This window comes from Populus alba, chromosome 13 (assembly GCF_005239225.2).
Source record: "Populus alba chromosome 13, ASM523922v2, whole genome shotgun sequence".
Lineage (NCBI taxonomy): Eukaryota > Viridiplantae > Streptophyta > Magnoliopsida > Malpighiales > Salicaceae > Populus > Populus alba.
In genome coordinates this window covers 8,398,791-8,418,643 of record NC_133296.1, presented here as the reverse complement: position 1 = coordinate 8,418,643, position 19,853 = coordinate 8,398,791, and the positions used below count along the sequence as shown (strand labels likewise).

The window sequence follows — 19,853 nt, the reverse complement described above, 5'->3', positions numbered from 1 at the left end:
TGATATTTGAAAACATTGTCAGCTCTCCTTTTCCCTGGCCAGAACCCACACTAGCAATCAACATCTACTACACTAGCAATCAACATCCACCGTTGTTTTTCTGCCTTCACCAGTGGCTGAAGTGGATCACCAGCACCTCCACCGTCGACCACCAGCAGCTCCACTGTGGACCACCATCCTCACGACAGACCAGCAACAGCAGCAAGTACCTCCCGCAGGCCAGGTTGCTTCTTCTCTTCTTGCTTTTCCACGCAAACCATGCATAAATACTGTAAAAAAAAACAACAAACCCTGTAGAATACATGAGTAATTAATTATCTGTTGCTTGCAATCTGCTTTACCAAAGGAAATAGCCATTTGGTTAATTATTAATTTGTAATAATGATTAACAATTGGTTACATATATTTGGTGCTCCATTTCTCTCTTTTGCAATCCGGCTCAATCTAAGATCATGTTCTCCAAAAGAGGGGCTTCTCTGTTTTCTCTTTTCTTTCTGGTTCCGGCAGATGGTGTCAACTCCAGAGGAAGCAGACTGCAAAGTCTTCTACAGCAATCAACTTTTAAAAATCCGTTCTCAAACTCGGTTCCTTCTCCTCCGCAGATCGTCGCCTTCGTCAGAACGCAGCCCACTGGATCGAAGCCGCACGGTCCCTTCTTTGCTTCTGCGTCGGCGGTGCTGCCTTAAAGTTCGGCCTTCACTTTCCTGCAAATCTTCTCCACCGGTGGAGATCTATCTTCACCTGAAACAAAAGAAAAAGGCAAACCCAAACAGCAGTTGGTTTTAATTAATTTGTTTACAAGTCTGTTCTTGGTTCTTTCTTAGAGCTGGCGTCGGTGAGAAATGAAGAACGGGCGGCTACGGTTGAAGAAGGAAGCCGTGGGTCTGTCGCCGGCTAAGAGCTGTTGCTGGAGGCGGCTGTGCAGGGGAGCCGGTCTGTTTGGTTGAGAGTGAGAGGGGTAATGGAAGCTGGTAGTCGTGAGGCAGATCAGAGGAAGAGAGGTAGTTGTGGTCTGATTTTGGAAGCGAGGGAACTGGCTGCACCAACTTCGCCGCCGGTTACCCTCACGTAAACGTCGACCACCTGAGATGGGTCAAACTTCGGCGGCATCTTTGCTTCTCTGTTGCTGCTTGCTGCCTGATGGAAAGAGAGGGTGATAAAAGCGAAAATAAAAAAGGGGGGGCCTGCAGAGAAGATGGAAAATGTTTTTAATTAAAAAGTAATAAAACAATAATTATAGGAAAAAAAAAGAGAATGAAGATAAAAAGCTAACATATTTTTATTAGATGGGAATAAAAATAAGAAATGAGAATGAAATTTTTTTTTTAAATGAAAAATAATATATTATTAAAATAAATATATGAAACTATTTCGATTGTATCAACTCTACTATCATTATCAATGTTTTTTTTTGTCGAAAATTTATTTAATTAACATATGTAGACATATTGTAATCAGTTGAAGTATTTATTTTTTTATGTGCATGAGTTGTTCATTCAGTTATTTGTTGATCGAAATTGCCTGCTTATTTCATTTTTCTTTGATTTTCTTTTCATTTGGTGTTTTTAAAGTTAGTATTTTTTTCTTCTTCTTCCTGGTTTTATTGGATTCTTCACATATTTTGTAAGGTTATCTTTTTTTTCATCGCGTCTTAAATTATTTTAATATAGTAATATTAAAAATATTATTTGTAATACATTTTCCATCAAAAATATATTTTATACAGAATCTCAACCATGCTATACATTTTCCATCAATTATTTTATTAACGAACTAATTTTTGATTAAATTAATAAGATTTCAGAATGTTTTGTTACATTGACTTGATCAATTATTATATACAACATAGTTTTTCAATCATATAAATCAGATTATGAGTTGTTTTATTAGATTGACTTGATCAATTATTGTATAATTTAAATTAAGATTTAACCCAAATTAAATTCTGAATTGAAATTGGCGGACTGGATACAATTAGAGGAAGAGACTGGCAGAGCCAATCACTTCAAAATGATCCACTGTGAGTGGTAAGATGAAATGGGACCCATTGCCACAGGTAGGTTAGGAGTCATTAATTACAACTATAGAATTAAATAATGAGCCTTGAGATATGCAACCATGGGGAAAAAATTAATGTTACCATTTCACCAGTAGCTTACCCGCCAAACTTGCTCGGGGGCGTGCTTAAGTTTCTTAGTGGAAGCAACTTTATCAAATAAGAAATTAGGAAATCAATTGTATACTGAGATCTCTCTCTTAGTCTTAGTAGAAGCAACTTTATCAAATAAGAAATTAGAAAATCAATGGTATACTAAGACCTCTCTCTCTTAGTGGAAGCAACTTTATTAAAGTGCAATGTGCAAGCAACTGTTTGAAATTAAAGCCATGTTCTTTTCTTTGGAGAAGTCAAAAGAATTTAGGCCCCGTTTGTTTGCAGGAATGTGGTTTCCTTTTGGAAAGTGAATTCCGGGGAAAGTGAATTCCTGGAAAGTGAATTCCGGGAAAGTATTTTCCGATGTTTGGTAGTGTTATGGAAAATAAACTGGAAAATACTTTCCAGTGTTTGGTTGTGTTATGGAAAATGAACTGGAAAAATAATTTATTAATGAATTAAATTTTTTTCAAGTTTATCTAATATATATAAAATATTTAATCACTTACAATTGTCATAACCCAATTTTTGACCTTTTTTTATTTTTATTATTAAAAAAAAAGATGATGAAAAATAAAAATAAAATAAATGAAGGATGAATTAAAATTTGGGTTAAAGGCAACATGATTGGAAGTTTAAAGATTTAATTAAGCTCTTGACTAGTTTAATTAATTAAATCAAGGGTTTAATTGGAGAATTGATTTAATTAAAATTTAGATTATTTTAATTAATAAAATCAAGAATTTAATTGAAGAATTAATGAGTTTGAGGAATTAATTAAACTTTGATTTAATCAAAAACCCAGGACTTAAATAAAATAAATCGAGAGAACCGGCTTCGTCTTCAAGCAGAAAAACCACAAATAATCCCCCCTTTGTATTTTAATTCACTGCTACAGTAGCAAGTGAATTATATCACTTGCTACTGTAGCAAGTGAATTATAATTCGTCTTCAAGCAGCAGACCACAAGTAATCTCTCTTTGCATTTTAATTCACTGCTACAGTAGCAAGTGAATTATATCACTTGCTACTGTAGCAAGTGAATTAATTCATTGGGCAGGCGTGCGCTACGCACGCCAAAAGGAAAGTGTTTTCCTTTCTTTAAAAGCGGAAAACACTTTCCTTCGAAACGTTATTAATTTTAGGTTGACTGGAATTCATTTTCCTTTGACCATTTTTTCTTTTTGTTGCCAAACATAGGAAAAGCAGGAAAGTGAATTCCAGGAATTCACTTTCCTGCAATCAAACACGGCCTTAGAAAGGGAAGCGAGTTGTCTTCCATCTTTTTCCTTTGTTTTGTTTTTTTTTGTTTTAAACTAAAAGAAGGGTAGGTGGTAGCCTAATTACAGCCGTTATGAAAAATGCAATCGGCTGCCTACAAGCAATGTTTATATATTTTAGAATTGTTTTGATGTTATAATATTTTCATGTTAAAATTAAAAAATATTAGTTTAATATATTTTCATGTAAAAAAACATGAAAAAAATATCTTTTATTATCTTAGACATTGTAACAATACCATAATCGTAATAAATAATAGAGATCGAAATAATACAATGAAGATAGCAAATATAGAAAATATAAAATTTTTGTTTAAAATCATCTCATAACAATACCATAATCGTAATAAAATCATCTCATGAAAAAGTATTATTTTTTTTAATATCTTAAAAGAGTATTATTTTTTCATAATTTTTTATCAAGTGATTAACACATGAGAGGTTGATCTCAAACCAATTCAATCATTTTAATTTTTTAGACATGTTTGGTATTATGGTTATTATATTTTCAAAATACTTTTTATATTGAAATACATTAAAAGAATATATTTTTTATTTTTGAAAAAAATATTTTGAAGATTAGCGCATCAAAATAATTTAAAATATAAAATAATTTTTTTTAATAAAAAATAAAATTAATATTTTAAAAAACACAGGTTGATTCAAATCGACTCTAAATCAAAAATTCATATAATTGTGGATTCGTTCAACTCATTTTTGTTCTGGAACCAAACTAATTCTAGATTTAGTTTATCAATTCACGAGTTAATCAGGTTTACGAAACATCTTTTTATTATATTAGTTGTCAGGATTGCCAAGATCAAAGTTATTATCGATTCCGGCTCATAACCCGGTTAATAAATTTATTTTAAAACATATTTTAAAAAATCAAGTCAAATCTAAATATTATGAGTTTAGAACGAAATCAAGTTAACCTGACAATTATATTAGTTTAGTTTGTTAAAGTTAATTTTCTTTATATTTAATTATCAGACTTTCATACTTTCATGATACGTATCCTGAGCTTGACAGGTTAACTTGGTTTGATGGGTTAACCCAATTAATTCTGGGTAAACCCGTCATTGTTTTTTCTATTTAGTTATCAAACTTTCATTACGCGAATCTCAGGTTTTACGGGATAACCTGGTTTAAAAGGTTAACCCACTTAATTTATTTTTTTTTCTTTTTCTTCATTAGTTTTTTCCTTTCTGTTGTTTTTTTTTCTTTCTTTCTTTTAAATTAGTTTATTTAATTATCACACTTTTATAACACGACCTTATATAGCCAGACCCACATCCAAAATTCTTGAGTCCGGTGTTGCAATTAGGCTCACTTAAACTTGGGTCATGTAAGTTTAATTTTATTATTAATATTATAAATATTATTTTTAGGTCAGGCGTTGCAGCCAAACCCAAGATTCTTGGGTATGGCCTTGCAAAAAAACCCAAGATTTTTAAATTTTTGTTGTTTTTTTTATATTTTTATACAAAAAAATGACCCGCGGCATAGCGCGGGTACCAAAGCATTGTAGCTTCCCACGCCTCCTATACATCATTTTTTTTTCACGCCTCACTATACTTATTATTAATATATTATTATTATATTATTATATTATATTATTCCTAAGCATGAGAGTGTTTTTTTTCCACGCCTCACTTTACTCATTATTAAATATATTATTATTATATATTATATTATATATTATTTAACTGTCTTATTTTTTTTCGTTTTTTAATTTTTTTTGTTTTTTTAATGAATTTTTTTTTGTTTGATTTAGTTTGTTGGTATTAAATTTTTTCTATTTAATTATCAGATTTTCATAACATGTATCCTGGCTTGACGGGTTAACTTGGTTTGATGGGTTGACCCAGTTAACTTTAGGTAAATCCGTTAATTTTTTCATTTATTTAGTTATCAAACTTTCATGATGCAAATTCCAGATTTGACGGGTTAATCCAGTTAATTCATTTTTTTTCTTTTTCTTCATTAGTTTTTTTTTTCTGTTAGTTTTTTTTTTGTTTTTTTCTTTTAATCAATCTATTTAATTATCACACTTTTATGACACGACCTTGCAGCCAGACCCACATCCAAGACTATTGGATCTGGTATTGCAGCCACCCCACTTAAACTTGGGTCATGCAAGTTTAATTTTATTATTAATATTATTAATATTATAAATCTGATAACTAAAAAAAAATATATAACATTAACAAACTAAATCAAACAAAAAAATTCATTAAAAAAAAATTAAATTCTATTTAGTTATCAAACTTTCATGAAAGGGTTAACCCAATTAATTTAATTTCTTTTTCTTTTTTTCATTAGTTTTTCTCTTTCTGTTCATTTTTTTCTTTGTTTTTTTTTAATTAGTTTATTTAATTATCACACTTTTATAACACGACCTTATAGCCAGACCCACATCCAAAAATTCTTGAGTCCGGTGTTGCAATTAGGCTCACTTAAACTTGGGTCATGCAAGTTTAATTTTATTATTAATATTATAAATATTACTTTTAGGTCAGGCGTTGCAGCCAAACCCAAGATTCTTGAGATGACCTTGAAAAAAACCCAAGATTTTTTAAATTTTTGTTCTTTTTAAATATTTTTATACAAAAAAAATGACCCGCGGCATAGCGCGGGTACCAAGGATTAGTTAAAGTTAATTTTCTTTCTATTTAGTTATCAGACTTCCATACTTTCATGGTACGTATCCTGAGCTTGACAGATTAACTTGGTTTGATGGGTTAACCCAATTAATTCTAGTAAACCCGTCATTTTTTTTCTATTTAGTTATCAAAATTTCATTACGTAAATCTCAGGTTTTACGGGATAACCTGGTTTAAAGGGTTAACCCAATTAATTTATTTTTTTTTCTTTTTCTTCATTAGTTTTTTCCTTTCTGTTGATTTTTTTTCTTTGTTTTTTTTATTAGTTTATTTAATTATTACATTTTTATAACACGACCTTATAGCCAGACCCACATCCAAAATTCTTGAGTCCGGTGTTGCAATTAGGCTCACTTAAACTTCGGTCATGCAAGTTTAATTTTATTATTAATATTATAAATATTATTTTTAGATCAGGTGTTGCAGCCAAACCCAAGATTTTAAAATTTTTTTTTTTTATATATTTTTATACAAAAAAAAGACCCGCGGCATAGCGCGGGTACCAAGGCTAGTAAAGAACTCTAAAAGGCGTGGGGAAGCACTGTAGCTTCCCCACGCCTTTTAATTATACTTGATATAATAATAATTATTATTATTATTATTATTATTATATTATAATTTTTTTTTCCTCTTCTGTAGCAGCTTTTTTTTCCGTTTTTTTTTCTGTAGTCTTTTTTTTTTGTTTTTTTTTTCTGGGGCTTTTTTTTTCCCACTTTTTGTTTCTTCTTCATTTTTTTTACATGTATTTTTTCTTCTTTTTTTTTAACCCAAAATTGACTTCTTCTTCTTTTTTTTTTTTTCAAAATTATCTTTACTCATTTTTTTAAATATTGAGCTGGTTGAAAATTTAACTATGTAGCTTTTTTCTTTAAAATATTGTGGATTGCTATAATGTTCTCATACATTGTTTTTTTTCCTTTTTATGATTTATTTATTCTTTTTTTTTTTTAAAATGGTCTTTGTAGATTTTTATTTTTTTATATTAAGTTGGTTGAGAATTTAGCTTTGTAGTTTTTTTTTTTTTTTAAAAAAAAAAAACAATATGGATTGCTACAGTGTTTCCCCTACATGATTTTTGTTTTGCTGCAGTGTTTCCTCACATATTTTTTTTAAAAAATTATTTTTATCGAATTTATTTTTTCAATATTGAGCTGGCTGAGAATACCCCACATGTTTTTTTATTTCTTTTTTCTGTTTTTCCAAAATTGTTATTTTTTACATATTTTTTTTTGTTTTTTTTTAGAATTATTTTTGTTGATTTTATTTTTTTTGCTATTGAGCTGGTTGAAATTTTAGTTTTGTTTGGTTTTTTCTTTAAAACACTATAGTTTTCCCCGCGTGTTTTTTTTTCTCGCTTTTGTTTCTTTTTTTTACATGTTTTTTTTTTCATTTTTTTACCCAAAATTGATTTTTTTTAAATAGTCTTTGTCAGTTTTTTTTTTTTATATTGAGTTGGTTGAAAATTTAGCTTTGTAGCTTTTTTCAAGGAAAAAAAAACACTATGGATTGCTACAGTGTTTCCCTTACATGGTTTTTGTTTGTCTGCAGTGTTTCCCCCACATGTTTTTTTTTAAAAAATTATCTTTGTAGAATTTATTTTTTCAATATTGAGTTGGTTGAGAATTTAGCTTTAGCTTTTAGCTTTCCCCATGTTTTTTTTTTGTTTTTTTAAATTTTTCCCAAAATTGTCTTTCTTCTTTATATTTTTTTTTCATAATTTGTTTTTGTTGATTTTATTTTTTTTTACTATTGAGCTCATTAATAATTTAATTTTTTAATTTTTTTTCTTTAAAACACTAGATTGCTGCAATATTTCTCTGCATAGTTTTTTTATTAAATAACTTTTTTTTTTCAGAATTATCTTTGTCGATTTTATTTTTTTTATATTAAACTGATTGAAAATTTAGCTTTGTAGTTATTTAAAACACTGTAGATTGCTACAGTTTTTTCCCACATGATTTTTGCCTTGCTACAGTGTTTCCCCACATGTTTTTTTTTGTCGATGTTTTTTTTCCAAATATGTTTTTGTCAAATTTATTTTTTTCATACTGAACCGGTTAACAATTTAGCTTTTTCTTTTTCTTAAAACATCGTTGATTGCTACAATGTTTTCCCATATGCTTTTTTTTTTGTTATGTTTTTTTTAAATGGTCTTTGTCGTTTTTATTGTTTTTGATATTGAGCTGGTTAAAAATTACAACTGTAGATTTTCTCATGAAACACTATAGATTGTTATAGTGTTTCCATTGATGTTTTTTTTCCTTTCGTTTTTTTATTATATTTGTCAAAATTATCTTTATTGATTTTTTTTAATACTGAGCTGACTGAGAATTATAGTTGTATATTTCCTCACAAAACACTATAGATTGTTACAGTGTTTTCTTAAGTGATTTTAATATTTAGCTGGTTGAAAATTTAGCTTTAACTTTCCCACATGTTTTTTTTTTCTTTTTTTTATTATTTGCTTTTTTCTTTTTTTTCTTCCAAAATTGTCATCTTCTTTTTTCCATTTTTTTGTGTTTTTTTTATAATTGTTTTTGTCGATTTTGTTTTTTTTTAATATTGAGCTGGTTGAGAATATAGCTTTGTAGTTTTTTCCTTTAAAATATTGTGGATGGTAACAATTTTTTTTATATGATTTTTTTCACAAATCCACAATAATGCACAAGCATGCAACAAGCCCGCGGGATCGCGCGGGCATGTCACGTCTTTTACTAATATATTTACTTATTAATATATTATATTATTATAATTATAATTATTATATTATATTATAATTATAATTATAAATATAAATATTATTATATTGTATTATATTATATTATATAACTATTTTTTTCCTTTTTTTTCTTTTTAATTTTTTTTTAATGAATTGTTTTTTGTTTGATTTAGTTTGTTAATGTTAAATTTTTTATTTATTTAGTTATCAGATTTTCATGATACGGATCTCGGGTTTGATGGGTTAGTCTGATTTAACAAGTTATTTTTTTCATTTAGTTTAGTTTGTTAAAGTTAATTTTCTTTCTATTTAATTATCAGACTTTCATACTTTCATGACACGTGTCCTGAGCTTGACGAGTTAACTTGGTTTGATGGCTTAACCCAGTTAATTCTGGGTAAACCCGTCATTTATTTTTCTATTTAGTTATCAAACTTTCATGATGTGAATCCCAGGTTTTACAGGATAACCTGATTTAAAGGGTTAACCCAATTAATTCAATTTTTTTTCTTTTTTTTTCATTAGTTTTTTCTTTTATGTTGATTTTTTTTCTTTGTTTTTTTTAATCAATCTATTTAATTATCACACTTTTATGACACGACCTTATATCTAGACCCACATCCAATATTCTTTGGTTCGGTGTTGCAGCCAGGCTCACCTAAACTTGGGTCATGCAAGTTTAATTTTATTATTAATATTATAAATATTACTCTTAGGTCAGGCGTTGCAGCCAAACCCAAGTTTCTTGGGTATAACTTTGTAGAAAAACCCAAGATTTTTAAATTTTTATTTGTTTTAATATTTTTTATGCAAAAAAAAATGACTCTCGGCATCGCGCGGGTCAAATGTCTAGTATATATATATATATATAAAGTGTACTATTTTTTAAAAATATTTTCTAGGGTATATAATTTTCTCAGTTTTTCATTTCAAAAATTCTCTTAGCATTAGCCATGGTGAGGCAGGGCCCGGAATCAGTGGGGTTCTCGACTGGATCCGGCTGCACGTCACTCGGGCTCCAATGTTCCAAATTTTACTAACTAAATTTATTTTCAATCTCAAATATCTAAATCAAATGAGAAAAAGCATACATTAAATAGTTTTCATTAAATAACACGTACCATTTTTCCATTTGTATTTTATTTCAACAGTTTAGAATGAAACATTAGACGTCTTTCTTGGTGGTAGAAAAAGCATTGCAACACATGGGATTGTGACCTAATAGTTGAAGGGACTTGTTTCTTTTCTCCACAGCAGGGTTCAAGTCCCACTTGTGTATGCTTGTCGTCATCGCGGTGCCTTACATGTTCATTGGGCTAGCAGGATGTTCAGTGAATCCGGGGATTAGTTGTGGTGCGCGCAAGCTGGCCCGGACATCCCGGGTTATAAAAAAAACAAAAAAGCATTGCGGATCAAATATAAGTCCTCAGCAAAGCATCTTTCACATTTGAAAACACCCCTCCAATGCATGATAAGCAGAAAAAACGCGCAACGCTGTCTGACATCGTTAAAAAGGTCATCATCTAGAGATGACATATAGGGTTCAACCAGTAAACAAGAGTAGTTTCACGCTCAGCTTCAAGAGCTTGCTCCTGTTGTTTTCTTAATTGTATAAATCCATACTACAGGCGACAAGGAAGGAAAACGAGTGTTTGGCAGTAGTCACTTGGACATTACTGACTAAAACCTTTGAGTTCCAAAAATATTTTTGAATATATTTAAAAAAAATTTATTTATTTATACTTCAAAGTAATATATTTTTAAATATTTTAATATATTGATATCAAAAATAATTTTTAAAAAATAAAAAAAATATTATTTTAATATATTTTTAAATAAAAAATACTTTAAACAACAATCAAAACCTTTCTTCTAAAAAGAAACCAATACTATGAGAACCCCGAAGGATGAACCATTTCGTTGGACATAAATTACGCAGAAGACAACTGCAAACAATAACAGAGTTCGGACATAAGGCCACATCCCTAACGGTGATACAAGTCGAGGGTAGGAATCTAAAATGAGCGACGGGGCAAATTTAAAAAAATAAAAAAAAGACAAAAAAGTACTACAATGATAGAACGTGCCTTTTACCCGCTTGCAAATAGCTAAATTTGTAACAACTGTTTTTTTACAACATTTCAGTAGACATTATAACGTGCAAGCAAAAGAATTGGCACTTTACCCACTACTAAAATGAAATTTAAGCTGAACAATGGCAAATTGAATGTAGTTGTAGATTTCAATAAGATTAACTTTTGTTCATCGAGGAGCTAACAAAATCTACCAGTAACCACATTTCTTGCTTCAACTTTTCAGAAAAAGTAAAGAAACAATCATCTTGGATCTTGAGCCCCTATAGAAAGAGGAAAAAATAAAGGTGATGAACCCAAAAGCACCTATATTTGTAGCAATCTCGGTATTTTTCAAAACCAAGAGAGTGCACATGCTCAGAAGATCCAAAATAGCAGGCAAATTTGAAAAACAAGATCGAATTCAGCTGCATCTGGCTGGACGGACACTTTTTACTAACATTTATCTAGAATGTACGTGTCCTGATTTTCACTCTGGTGGGGAAAAAAAAAAAAACAAACTACGTTACTTAGCAAATATAGAAAGTAAACAGGTACCATCTTCATGCTGGGCAACCCAATCCAACTTTCCCAAACCCAAAAATAAAGCTTGTGAATTTGTTGTCATGGAAAAAGAATTACAACTTGTCAAAGCAGCATCCTCAACGCCACCGGTAGCATAAAGCCATTAGAGCTGAATCTAAACTATATCAAGGGTAAGGAAATTTCTGTAGATAAAACCCTAGCTCTGGCTGAGCCACGCATGACAATTGTGTGAGTGGGAGGGGAGGCAAGGATAATAATAGGAGAAGAATGAAAAGGGCGCGCAGCTCTGAAATTCATGTTGCACAGGAATGACTATAAACATAAAGAACTTAGAAAACAGTTCAACTCCGGTGTCCCCGATATTAGCAGACAACTGAAACTCCACTGAAAGTATCAGAAAGACAGAAACTCGTACTTGAGATTCAAAACCACAAGTTTACTGACCGAGGCAACAAACACAAATTTCCATACCCAACTGCTCAACAACAAGATCCTAATATCGGTCATAGCGCCTGAAAAAGTGAGAATTAGGAAGCCATCAGTAACATGCTCGCACTATAAACAGTTAGAACAAAAGAACCAAAAACAATCAAATAATCCACATTGCAGTGACCAAACATGCTAACATGTTAACTGAATAGTCTAGGGGAAGCATTATGTCTGGGGTGCTACAGCAAATGTAACAGCAATCAAATTCTTAACAGTTGAAATCTAATTTTGTAAACACAGGACTGTCTGAGTGGATTGGTTTGTATGCGAAGGAAACAGCTTTAGTGATGATAGATGTAAGAGCTAAAGCCTAGTAACTTGAATTAGTAACAGTTGAAATCTATTTTTGTAAAATAAAATTTTGCAATATGGGAGGTACCATCTTAAGAATTGCTCCCTTTAGAAATATACTAATTGACATCATGTGGAAATCTTCCAGTCATAATATGCTAGGAATCATTTCTATTTCCAAAGTGGAGCGTGTGGATGCATAACAAAAACTTCTCACAAAAATAATAACTACTTGAACTCCAAAATGATTTTTGTTAGATTTAAAAACAACAAACACGTTTATCCACCTCTAATAAAAAATAAAATCAGTTAAAAGACATAAGCAGTCATGATTTAAAAACAAATGAAACAAGAAATAGACAGAATAATACAGGGGTGAATTACCTATGGCGATCATAATCCCTTGTATGTTCCCTAGATCGAGAACGTGATCTGCGAAGACTTCTTGAATCATAACTGTGGGAGCGCTCACGTTCACGATCATATCCACGATCCCGGTCATTATACCTGTCATGATCTCTGCTCCTTCGATCATAATCCCTCCCCCGGTCACGGCTATCTCCCCGATCTTGATCCCTGCTTGATTCTCTGTCACGGTCTCTACTCCGTTCTTTTGATCTACAAGATAGAAATATCAGTAATGTGAAGGTCAAGGAAGGAAAGACAGAAGAAAATTGCAATAAGAAACTTGATCTGTCAAATAATAGCTTAAATGAGAATACCTTCTATCATCGTACCGGTCACCCTTGCGGTGCTTGTTTTCCTAGAAAATTAATTGTGAAGAATTGAAAATCATTCTTTAATAAAATGAAATATCACTTCACTTGATATACAGATGATCAAGCCCAAACAAAAACTGCCACTGGTTTAATGAGTGGAACAGCTATATCCAACTGCAAATGTTTGAACAGTTGAGCATTGTTTCACAATAAATTTAGCACTCCAAAACAAACAAGCTGTCCAACACCATCCAAAGGCCCAAACAGGAAAACTTGTTAATGATAAGGAAAATGTAGACTGAAATACATGCACAAATGCAACAAGTACAAGGGTAACACACATAAAGAAAATCTTCAGTAAAATAAACAGCAAGTGAAGGTTATTTTACTTTTTCCTTACCTCTTTACCCCTTTTTTTCTCAATTTTTCAGTAAGTTGCAACTACAACAGCCAGATCACAACAATACCATACACCATCAGTGTTAACCCAAGTTCAAGAATACAGCTTTGACAAAATAGACTCAAATAATATTTCTCAAACTAAATTGCGGAAAAAGAAGAAGAAAGAAGTCTGGTTTATTAAATCATCTTCTATTCTGCTTTCTTTGACAAACCAAATCAGAACTTTTTGTAATACTTTTGATCAAGATCCACATATTCTCTTCCAAAAAAAGGTCAGCAAAAATCAGATATTTTGCAATCATGAAACAAAATTTTTTAACTTTTGACAAGATTAATACTAGGATACATCCAACATCTAATGATCTTTTAGCATACAGAATGCCAATCTACACATACAGATTAGACACAATGTATTTGCACATTTGACACCAATACAGCAGGTGTCTTTTGCAAAGAGTTACTGCCTTTCCAAGTTCAGCAGCCATACCAGGTTAGGAAAGGAAAAGGAAAGAAAAATAAACAGTAACAGGTTATTCTTCTTTGAGGTCAGAAAAACTCAGATCAAATACGAACTGAGAATCTCTACAGTATAATGTGAAATATTATACCAGCACCTGAGCCAACATATTCACAATACCGAGTCAAAGACATCCCAAAGATGAGGTAAAACAACAATGATTATCCCACATAGCACAGCATGCCAATTCTAGCCATTGCTTTTAATGCGTAAACTGCAGCAGAATTTTGAACATATGAGTTTCATTAATAGAGAATTGGGGACCATAAGCAATTGAAATGGTTTTGGTATGTTCAACACACACAGGGGCGGAATGAAAGGGTGGCAAGCAGGGGCCTAGTCATTTATGTTTTATTATTTGGTAATTCAATGTGAGGAGCTGTAATATTATTTAATGACATGGGTCCTGCATACAGTAAATATATTTGCTATCCTTTGCTTTACTTTTGAATTCTTTTGACTTTGCCTTGATTTTATGGTACCTACATGCCTACATGGAAAGAAGAAAAATATAAAGTTATCAATGTATTTTGCTACGTTCTCTCCCTACAACCCTAATATAAATGTTTGCAGCACAGCCAATCGATACAAATCACAAATAAAATTTATTTGCGGAAAGATTGAAGTAGAGTGCCGATTAATTCATCTTTCATTAAACAAAACAAGGTAATTGGGTATTGATAACTTAAATTTAAAATATATTTTTATTTTCTTTTGAGATGTTTATTAAGAATTTGATAAGGTTTTTTTTATAATTTTATTATTTTTGCTCTTTGTTTTTCAGATCTGCTAGTTTTAACAATTGTTTTTTGAATTCTTGATAGTGATTTTTTTTTTCTTAATTAATTAGATATATTTTATTGGTTTGTTTTGATTATGCTTGGATTTTTTTTATGTTTTGTTTTTAGCAGAGCCACCAAAATTATTAATTTTTTCTCACGATATATGTTTTGATTTTAGGTTGAACCATGGACAAAATAAAATGAATTGATTTTTTTTTGGAAAAAAAAAGGAAAAATATTTATCCACTAATTAACAGGTTGATTCGATTTATTTTAACTCTTCTTGTTTCAATAACAACCACTGAATGAGCTTTCTCAGCGATGAAGATTGTTAAAACAAGACTTCGCAATCGGATAGAGGATGATTTTCTTGCAAATTATTTGATTGTCTATATAGTAAAAGAAATTGCTGAAAGATTCATAATTGATATGATAATCGATGATTTCTATTCTATGAAAGAACGATGAACACAATTAAAATAAACATGTAAGAATCATTCTTTATTATTTTTTACTTTATTTCAAAGTTCATCAAACATAAAATAATGCTTCACTTTAGCTAATGTTTCTTATATACTTTGTATGTTTATATTTGATAGGTATAAAGACCAACAACATTAAAGTGATGGATACATAATGAAGATGAAATTAACTTCATTGCTTTGACTCAATTTGGTATTGCTCCAAACCTTTTACCTTATACAAAGGTCATTATATGTTTGTAATAAGTTATTTGAATAAAACTAAATCGTGCTAGTTTTTTTTACAACTCATGTATAATAAATTAAAACAAATATTATATCTTGTTATATTATTTTTGGCTACCCCTAACAAATAATCCTAACTCCGCCCCTAAACACACAGATTTCCAGTTTTTGCACAATTAACCTGAAAAAACAAGCTGTGAAAGAAAATGGATCTATTGACAAATAGTCCAAGCAAGCAATTTTTTCATTTTCCATACCTGAAGTTCTGTGAGTTTCTCACGAATTTGCATATAGCCTAAATGAAGCTTCCCTCCAAAATGATCTGCAAGTCGTCGGTCACTGAAAAGAGCAGAGAGACATTTTCAAAAGGATGTCAACAATGAAAGGGAAGTGCACGCATAATAAGTTGCCCCATGATATTCTAACAATATCATGATCTACAAATATATAAAACAGAAAATGACGCACATTCTTTAGCTGCAAAAGTTATCCTCGTAAAACTGGGCCCAAAAGCCTGCTGGTAACAAGGAGGTATATAGTTGGGTCAAAAGCTGAACCACTTGAAACCCAAATACTATTTGTTTCCCTCGTGAAAAGGAAAAAAAAAGGGAAAGGATTGCACTTGTTTGGAGGGAGAATATAAAAATTATACCTATCATACACGCTCAGAAAAGCTCCACAAATGTCACAAACACGTAGCTTCTGATCAGTCTGAGACAAAAAATAATAGGAGTCAGATTTGGTGAATTAGTGGATAGCATAGAGAACCCAGATTAGTAAGCATGGACCGACCTTAATAACCAAATTCTCCGACGTTGCCACTACAAAATAATTTTTTTCCTTTTTTTTTTTTGGTTTGAAGGGGGGGCGGGGGGAGCAGGCTGCATGCTTAAGTAAAGCACATTTCAACTGAATAATTGTAAAATTTCTATTGAAAGGATTAAAGACATTGACTACTTACAAAGATCCCATTGGAACATGCATGTTCTTGACTGGAACTGATGGTTATGTAAGAATGTTCACATTACATGAAAAAACTTTTGAGAAGAGTACACAAGCCTAAGCAGTCAGGTTGTTATTTGATGCATCAGGTCTCAAAATGCATAGCTCTAGCTTTTCTTTTAATACTATGATAAAAAAAATGGCATGATTCATTTGTAGACTGGTGACCTTTGTCATTTTCATTTTCGATTTTTTTCCTTTGGAATTGAAAAATAACAAAAAGAGGGAGAAGTCAGATAAATTAAAACTAGTAGAAATACTCACAATGCGCACATCAGCAGCAGAATACTTGGAGGAATCCACAGTAGGGTCCTTCCTGGCAGGAAGCTGAAAAGAAGAGAATACAAGTATTAAGTGGTAGAAATACACCAAAGAAATAAAATAAATCAAGATATATAGAAAGGAGTAAAGCACCAGGGTCAACATTAACGTAAGCCAAAATTTAAAAATTAAGAACCTTTTTAAGTGCTTCGGCCTCTTCCAATGCCCTTTGAGCCTCATCTACCATCCCTTGCTCACCTGAAGAATGAATAAGATTTTGAGAACTGCACAAGACATACTGGAAATAAATGGGTAAAATGCAGGGTAAAATATAAAACATTTTAGTCACCCAAATCTCTAAACTGCACACAGGAGACTGTGCATGCAACACAAAGACATAAATCCTAAAGCCCACTAGATTTTCAAGCATAGTGTCTCATACAACCAAATAAGGCTCAAAAGAGCATTATGCTAACATTCTCCATTCAACTATACATCTCTAAAAATATGAAACTTAACAAAGCCCAACTCAACCAAACCCAGTAGCACATTAATGAAATTGATCGATGTATTCTTTTCCAATGCATTGTTCTCTTTATCTGTTGACAAGCACAGACATGGTTTGGCATCATATTGACAATTGGTGTCAAGGAACCTAGTAAGAGTGCTATATTTTCCAACAAGTTATAAATGCATGAGGATGTTAAATAAATAAAATGAGAAGAGCTAGTCACTGAATACTATTTCTTCTCGGATCTTTCTATATTTAGTCCTTTTGTTCTTTAGGAAAGTAAGGAAGATAACATGGAGAAATAACTATTATAGCTTTGAAAAACACAACCACAATGGGAAACAAGCATTGAACATAAGTATATTGCGTTAATTTGAAACATATAATGGAACCTCAAAGACAAACAAGTACAACCAACTAGCATCTTACCAAGATCCTCTGCTTTCTTCAGCTTCTCATTTATCATCTCCTGGGTGCGAGGATCAGGAGCAGGTAGTGGTATTGGTGCTGATGGTGGTGGATTTGGCATAGGTTGAGGTAAAGAAGCCCTGTCTTTATTGAAGGCCTCCAAAAGTTGTGCAGACTGACACAAGATTGCCACATGCATAGAAGTCATAATGAGATTCAAGATTGCAGAAATATTTTTTCTTTTGGGAAAAAATCATACAAGCCTATGCTGAAGATAACAGTGGCCTCAACAAGCTAAGGAGATACTCTATACCTGCTTCTCTGCTCTTTCACTTCTGAGTTTTTCCACTTCTTCCAAAGCTTGAATCTTAAAATCTGTTGTGCCTTCAAGATCTGCAGATTTATAGCAAGATTTTATGTCAGTACAAAACCAACACAAGCCAATTCACACCCAAATACACTTAATTTTTCAAGAAATAACAAAGGTAAAATCCATGCACACACTATCCACATTAGTTTATATACATGCTACAGCAAAGACAGCTTACATTCTAAATCAAACAAAAAGGTAACAGTTAGGACAACTGTATAACACTCAACAAGCTATCCCAATAACTTTGACAAACTTAAAACTATTTCATACTCCTTCAATATGTACAACAACAATGTTCTAAATAATTGCTAATTGGTAGACTTTTCATCAACATTGGGGACATGAATAAACACTCCAATATTCTCATGATACCTAGTAAATATAATCCACTAAAGATAAATACTCAGAAGCGATTATCGTCTACAAAGGACTATACTTCATTCTAGCAAGTTAATTCAGCACATAAACTAGCTCACAACAGGAACCTTCAAGATAATTAGCATTCTGATGTAAACCCAAAGTGCCAAGTTTTCCTGGAAAATGTTACTGCATTCTAAACATTAACAGAAGGACAAGAATCGAACATATTTCATAGAATCATTAACAAAGGATTCTTAAAATACAAGAATTTAAAGAAGTAGCTCTCATAAATCTCACCATATTTGTCAGCTTCTTTCAGCTTCTCCTTAATCTTCTTCGACAGCTCAATAACCTCAGGAGTCTGCAATTTAAAAAATCAAATTACTTAAAAAACAAAATGACATAAAAGGGAAATAAATCAAAAGAGCGGTAATGCTGCTGCCCATCACCTGGGTAACCTCAGTGACTGAAATAGCAATAGCTGCCTTGGCGTCCTCATCTTCAAGACGCTTAAGTGCTCTACCGATTTTCTTATCGCATTCGACAATAAGCTTATCAATAACATTCTCTAACTCCACATCATAGCTATCAACACCTTTCGCCCTCGCTTCTTCATAACTAGTGTGAAAAGAACTTCCACTTGTATAAATTCAACATTTGTTAATAACTAAATAAAATACAAATAAATGTGAAGCATACTCTTTTCTCAGCTGCAAGGAATGGACTTTCGGGCATGGTCCCATATCCATTTTCTGAAATTCAAAAACAAAAAAACGCAGACATTACGTTAGGGTTTTTAGAAATCGATGAAGAAATGTTAGATATGGATTAAATAGATGTAAAGAATAATAAAAATAATACCGTTAGTTGGAAGAGCTCGTGAGGGCAAAGGCCAACCAAGTACAAGCGACAAACATCACGATCGTAGTACTTGCGATTGACCTCTCTTACGTCGCCGTTTCGATTCGCTCCCATGAGCACATCCAGCTGCTTCCTCATCGCATCCATCTTCTATTTCTCCAATCTCGACTGAGAGAGACAGACACTGCTGCTGCTTGCTTTCTTGCTTTCTCTTTGTCTCTGTATGCTTGTTTTGTTGAGATCGAGAGAGAGACGAGTCTCTCTATCACCAGGGTTTGATTGAGAGATTTTCTTCTTCTTAAATTACAATAGTTGGGTTTTTGGTAGATAGACTTCTCCAAAATATATACGAGGTTTTTGTTATTAAATTAATTATTATTATTATGAAATTAAAAGAATTAGTATCCTCGAGTGTTTCAGAGTAGCTGATATAACTCTACACGTTACCACCCTTTTTTTTGTTTTTATTTTCAGGTTGGAAAAATATTTTTATAACATTTTAAAAATTAAATTTTTTATATGTTTTTGATTATTTTAATACATTAAAATTAAAAATAATATTTCAATATATTTTTAAATAAAAAATACTTTAAAAATAACCACTATTATAATATCAAACATGTTTATAATTCATAAAACTTGCGTTGCACCAATAGTTGGATTACATTTCTTTAACATAAAAAATACTCAGAAAATAATAGTTTTTTTTTTAAAAAAACAAGAAATAATAAAACA

At 31.4% G+C, this 19,853-nt stretch overlaps 1 protein-coding gene across 4 annotated transcripts; it reads right to left on the bottom strand.

Annotated features, from left to right (window-relative positions):
• Positions 1-11,264: 11,264 nt before the first annotated feature.
• LOC118040573 (U1 snRNP-associated protein usp106) lies at positions 11,265-19,469 on the bottom strand. Of its 4 annotated transcripts, XM_035047542.2 has the most exons (13): positions 19,119-19,465; positions 18,957-19,009; positions 18,707-18,875; positions 18,555-18,618; positions 17,838-17,917; positions 17,546-17,699; positions 16,802-16,863; positions 16,609-16,671; positions 15,995-16,053; positions 15,600-15,681; positions 12,938-12,978; positions 12,600-12,833; positions 11,265-11,947 (listed from the first exon to the last, which is right to left on the bottom strand). In XM_035047542.2, exons 1-13 carry the CDS (start codon positions 19,263-19,265, stop codon positions 11,929-11,931), a joined length of 1,227 nt encoding a protein of 408 aa, XP_034903433.1. In that variant the 5' UTR covers positions 19,266-19,465; the 3' UTR covers positions 11,265-11,928. The 4 variants fall into 4 exon arrangements, 2 of the variants coding, with proteins under 2 accessions (XP_034903433.1, XP_034903434.1); XR_012167684.1 differs by lacking the exons at positions 11,265-11,947; positions 12,600-12,833 and adding an exon at positions 15,811-15,856 and having other exon boundaries at positions 19,119-19,469; XR_012167683.1 differs by lacking the exons at positions 11,265-11,947; positions 12,600-12,833 and adding an exon at positions 15,811-15,859 and having other exon boundaries at positions 19,119-19,468.
• Between the last annotated feature and the right edge of the window lie 384 nt (positions 19,470-19,853).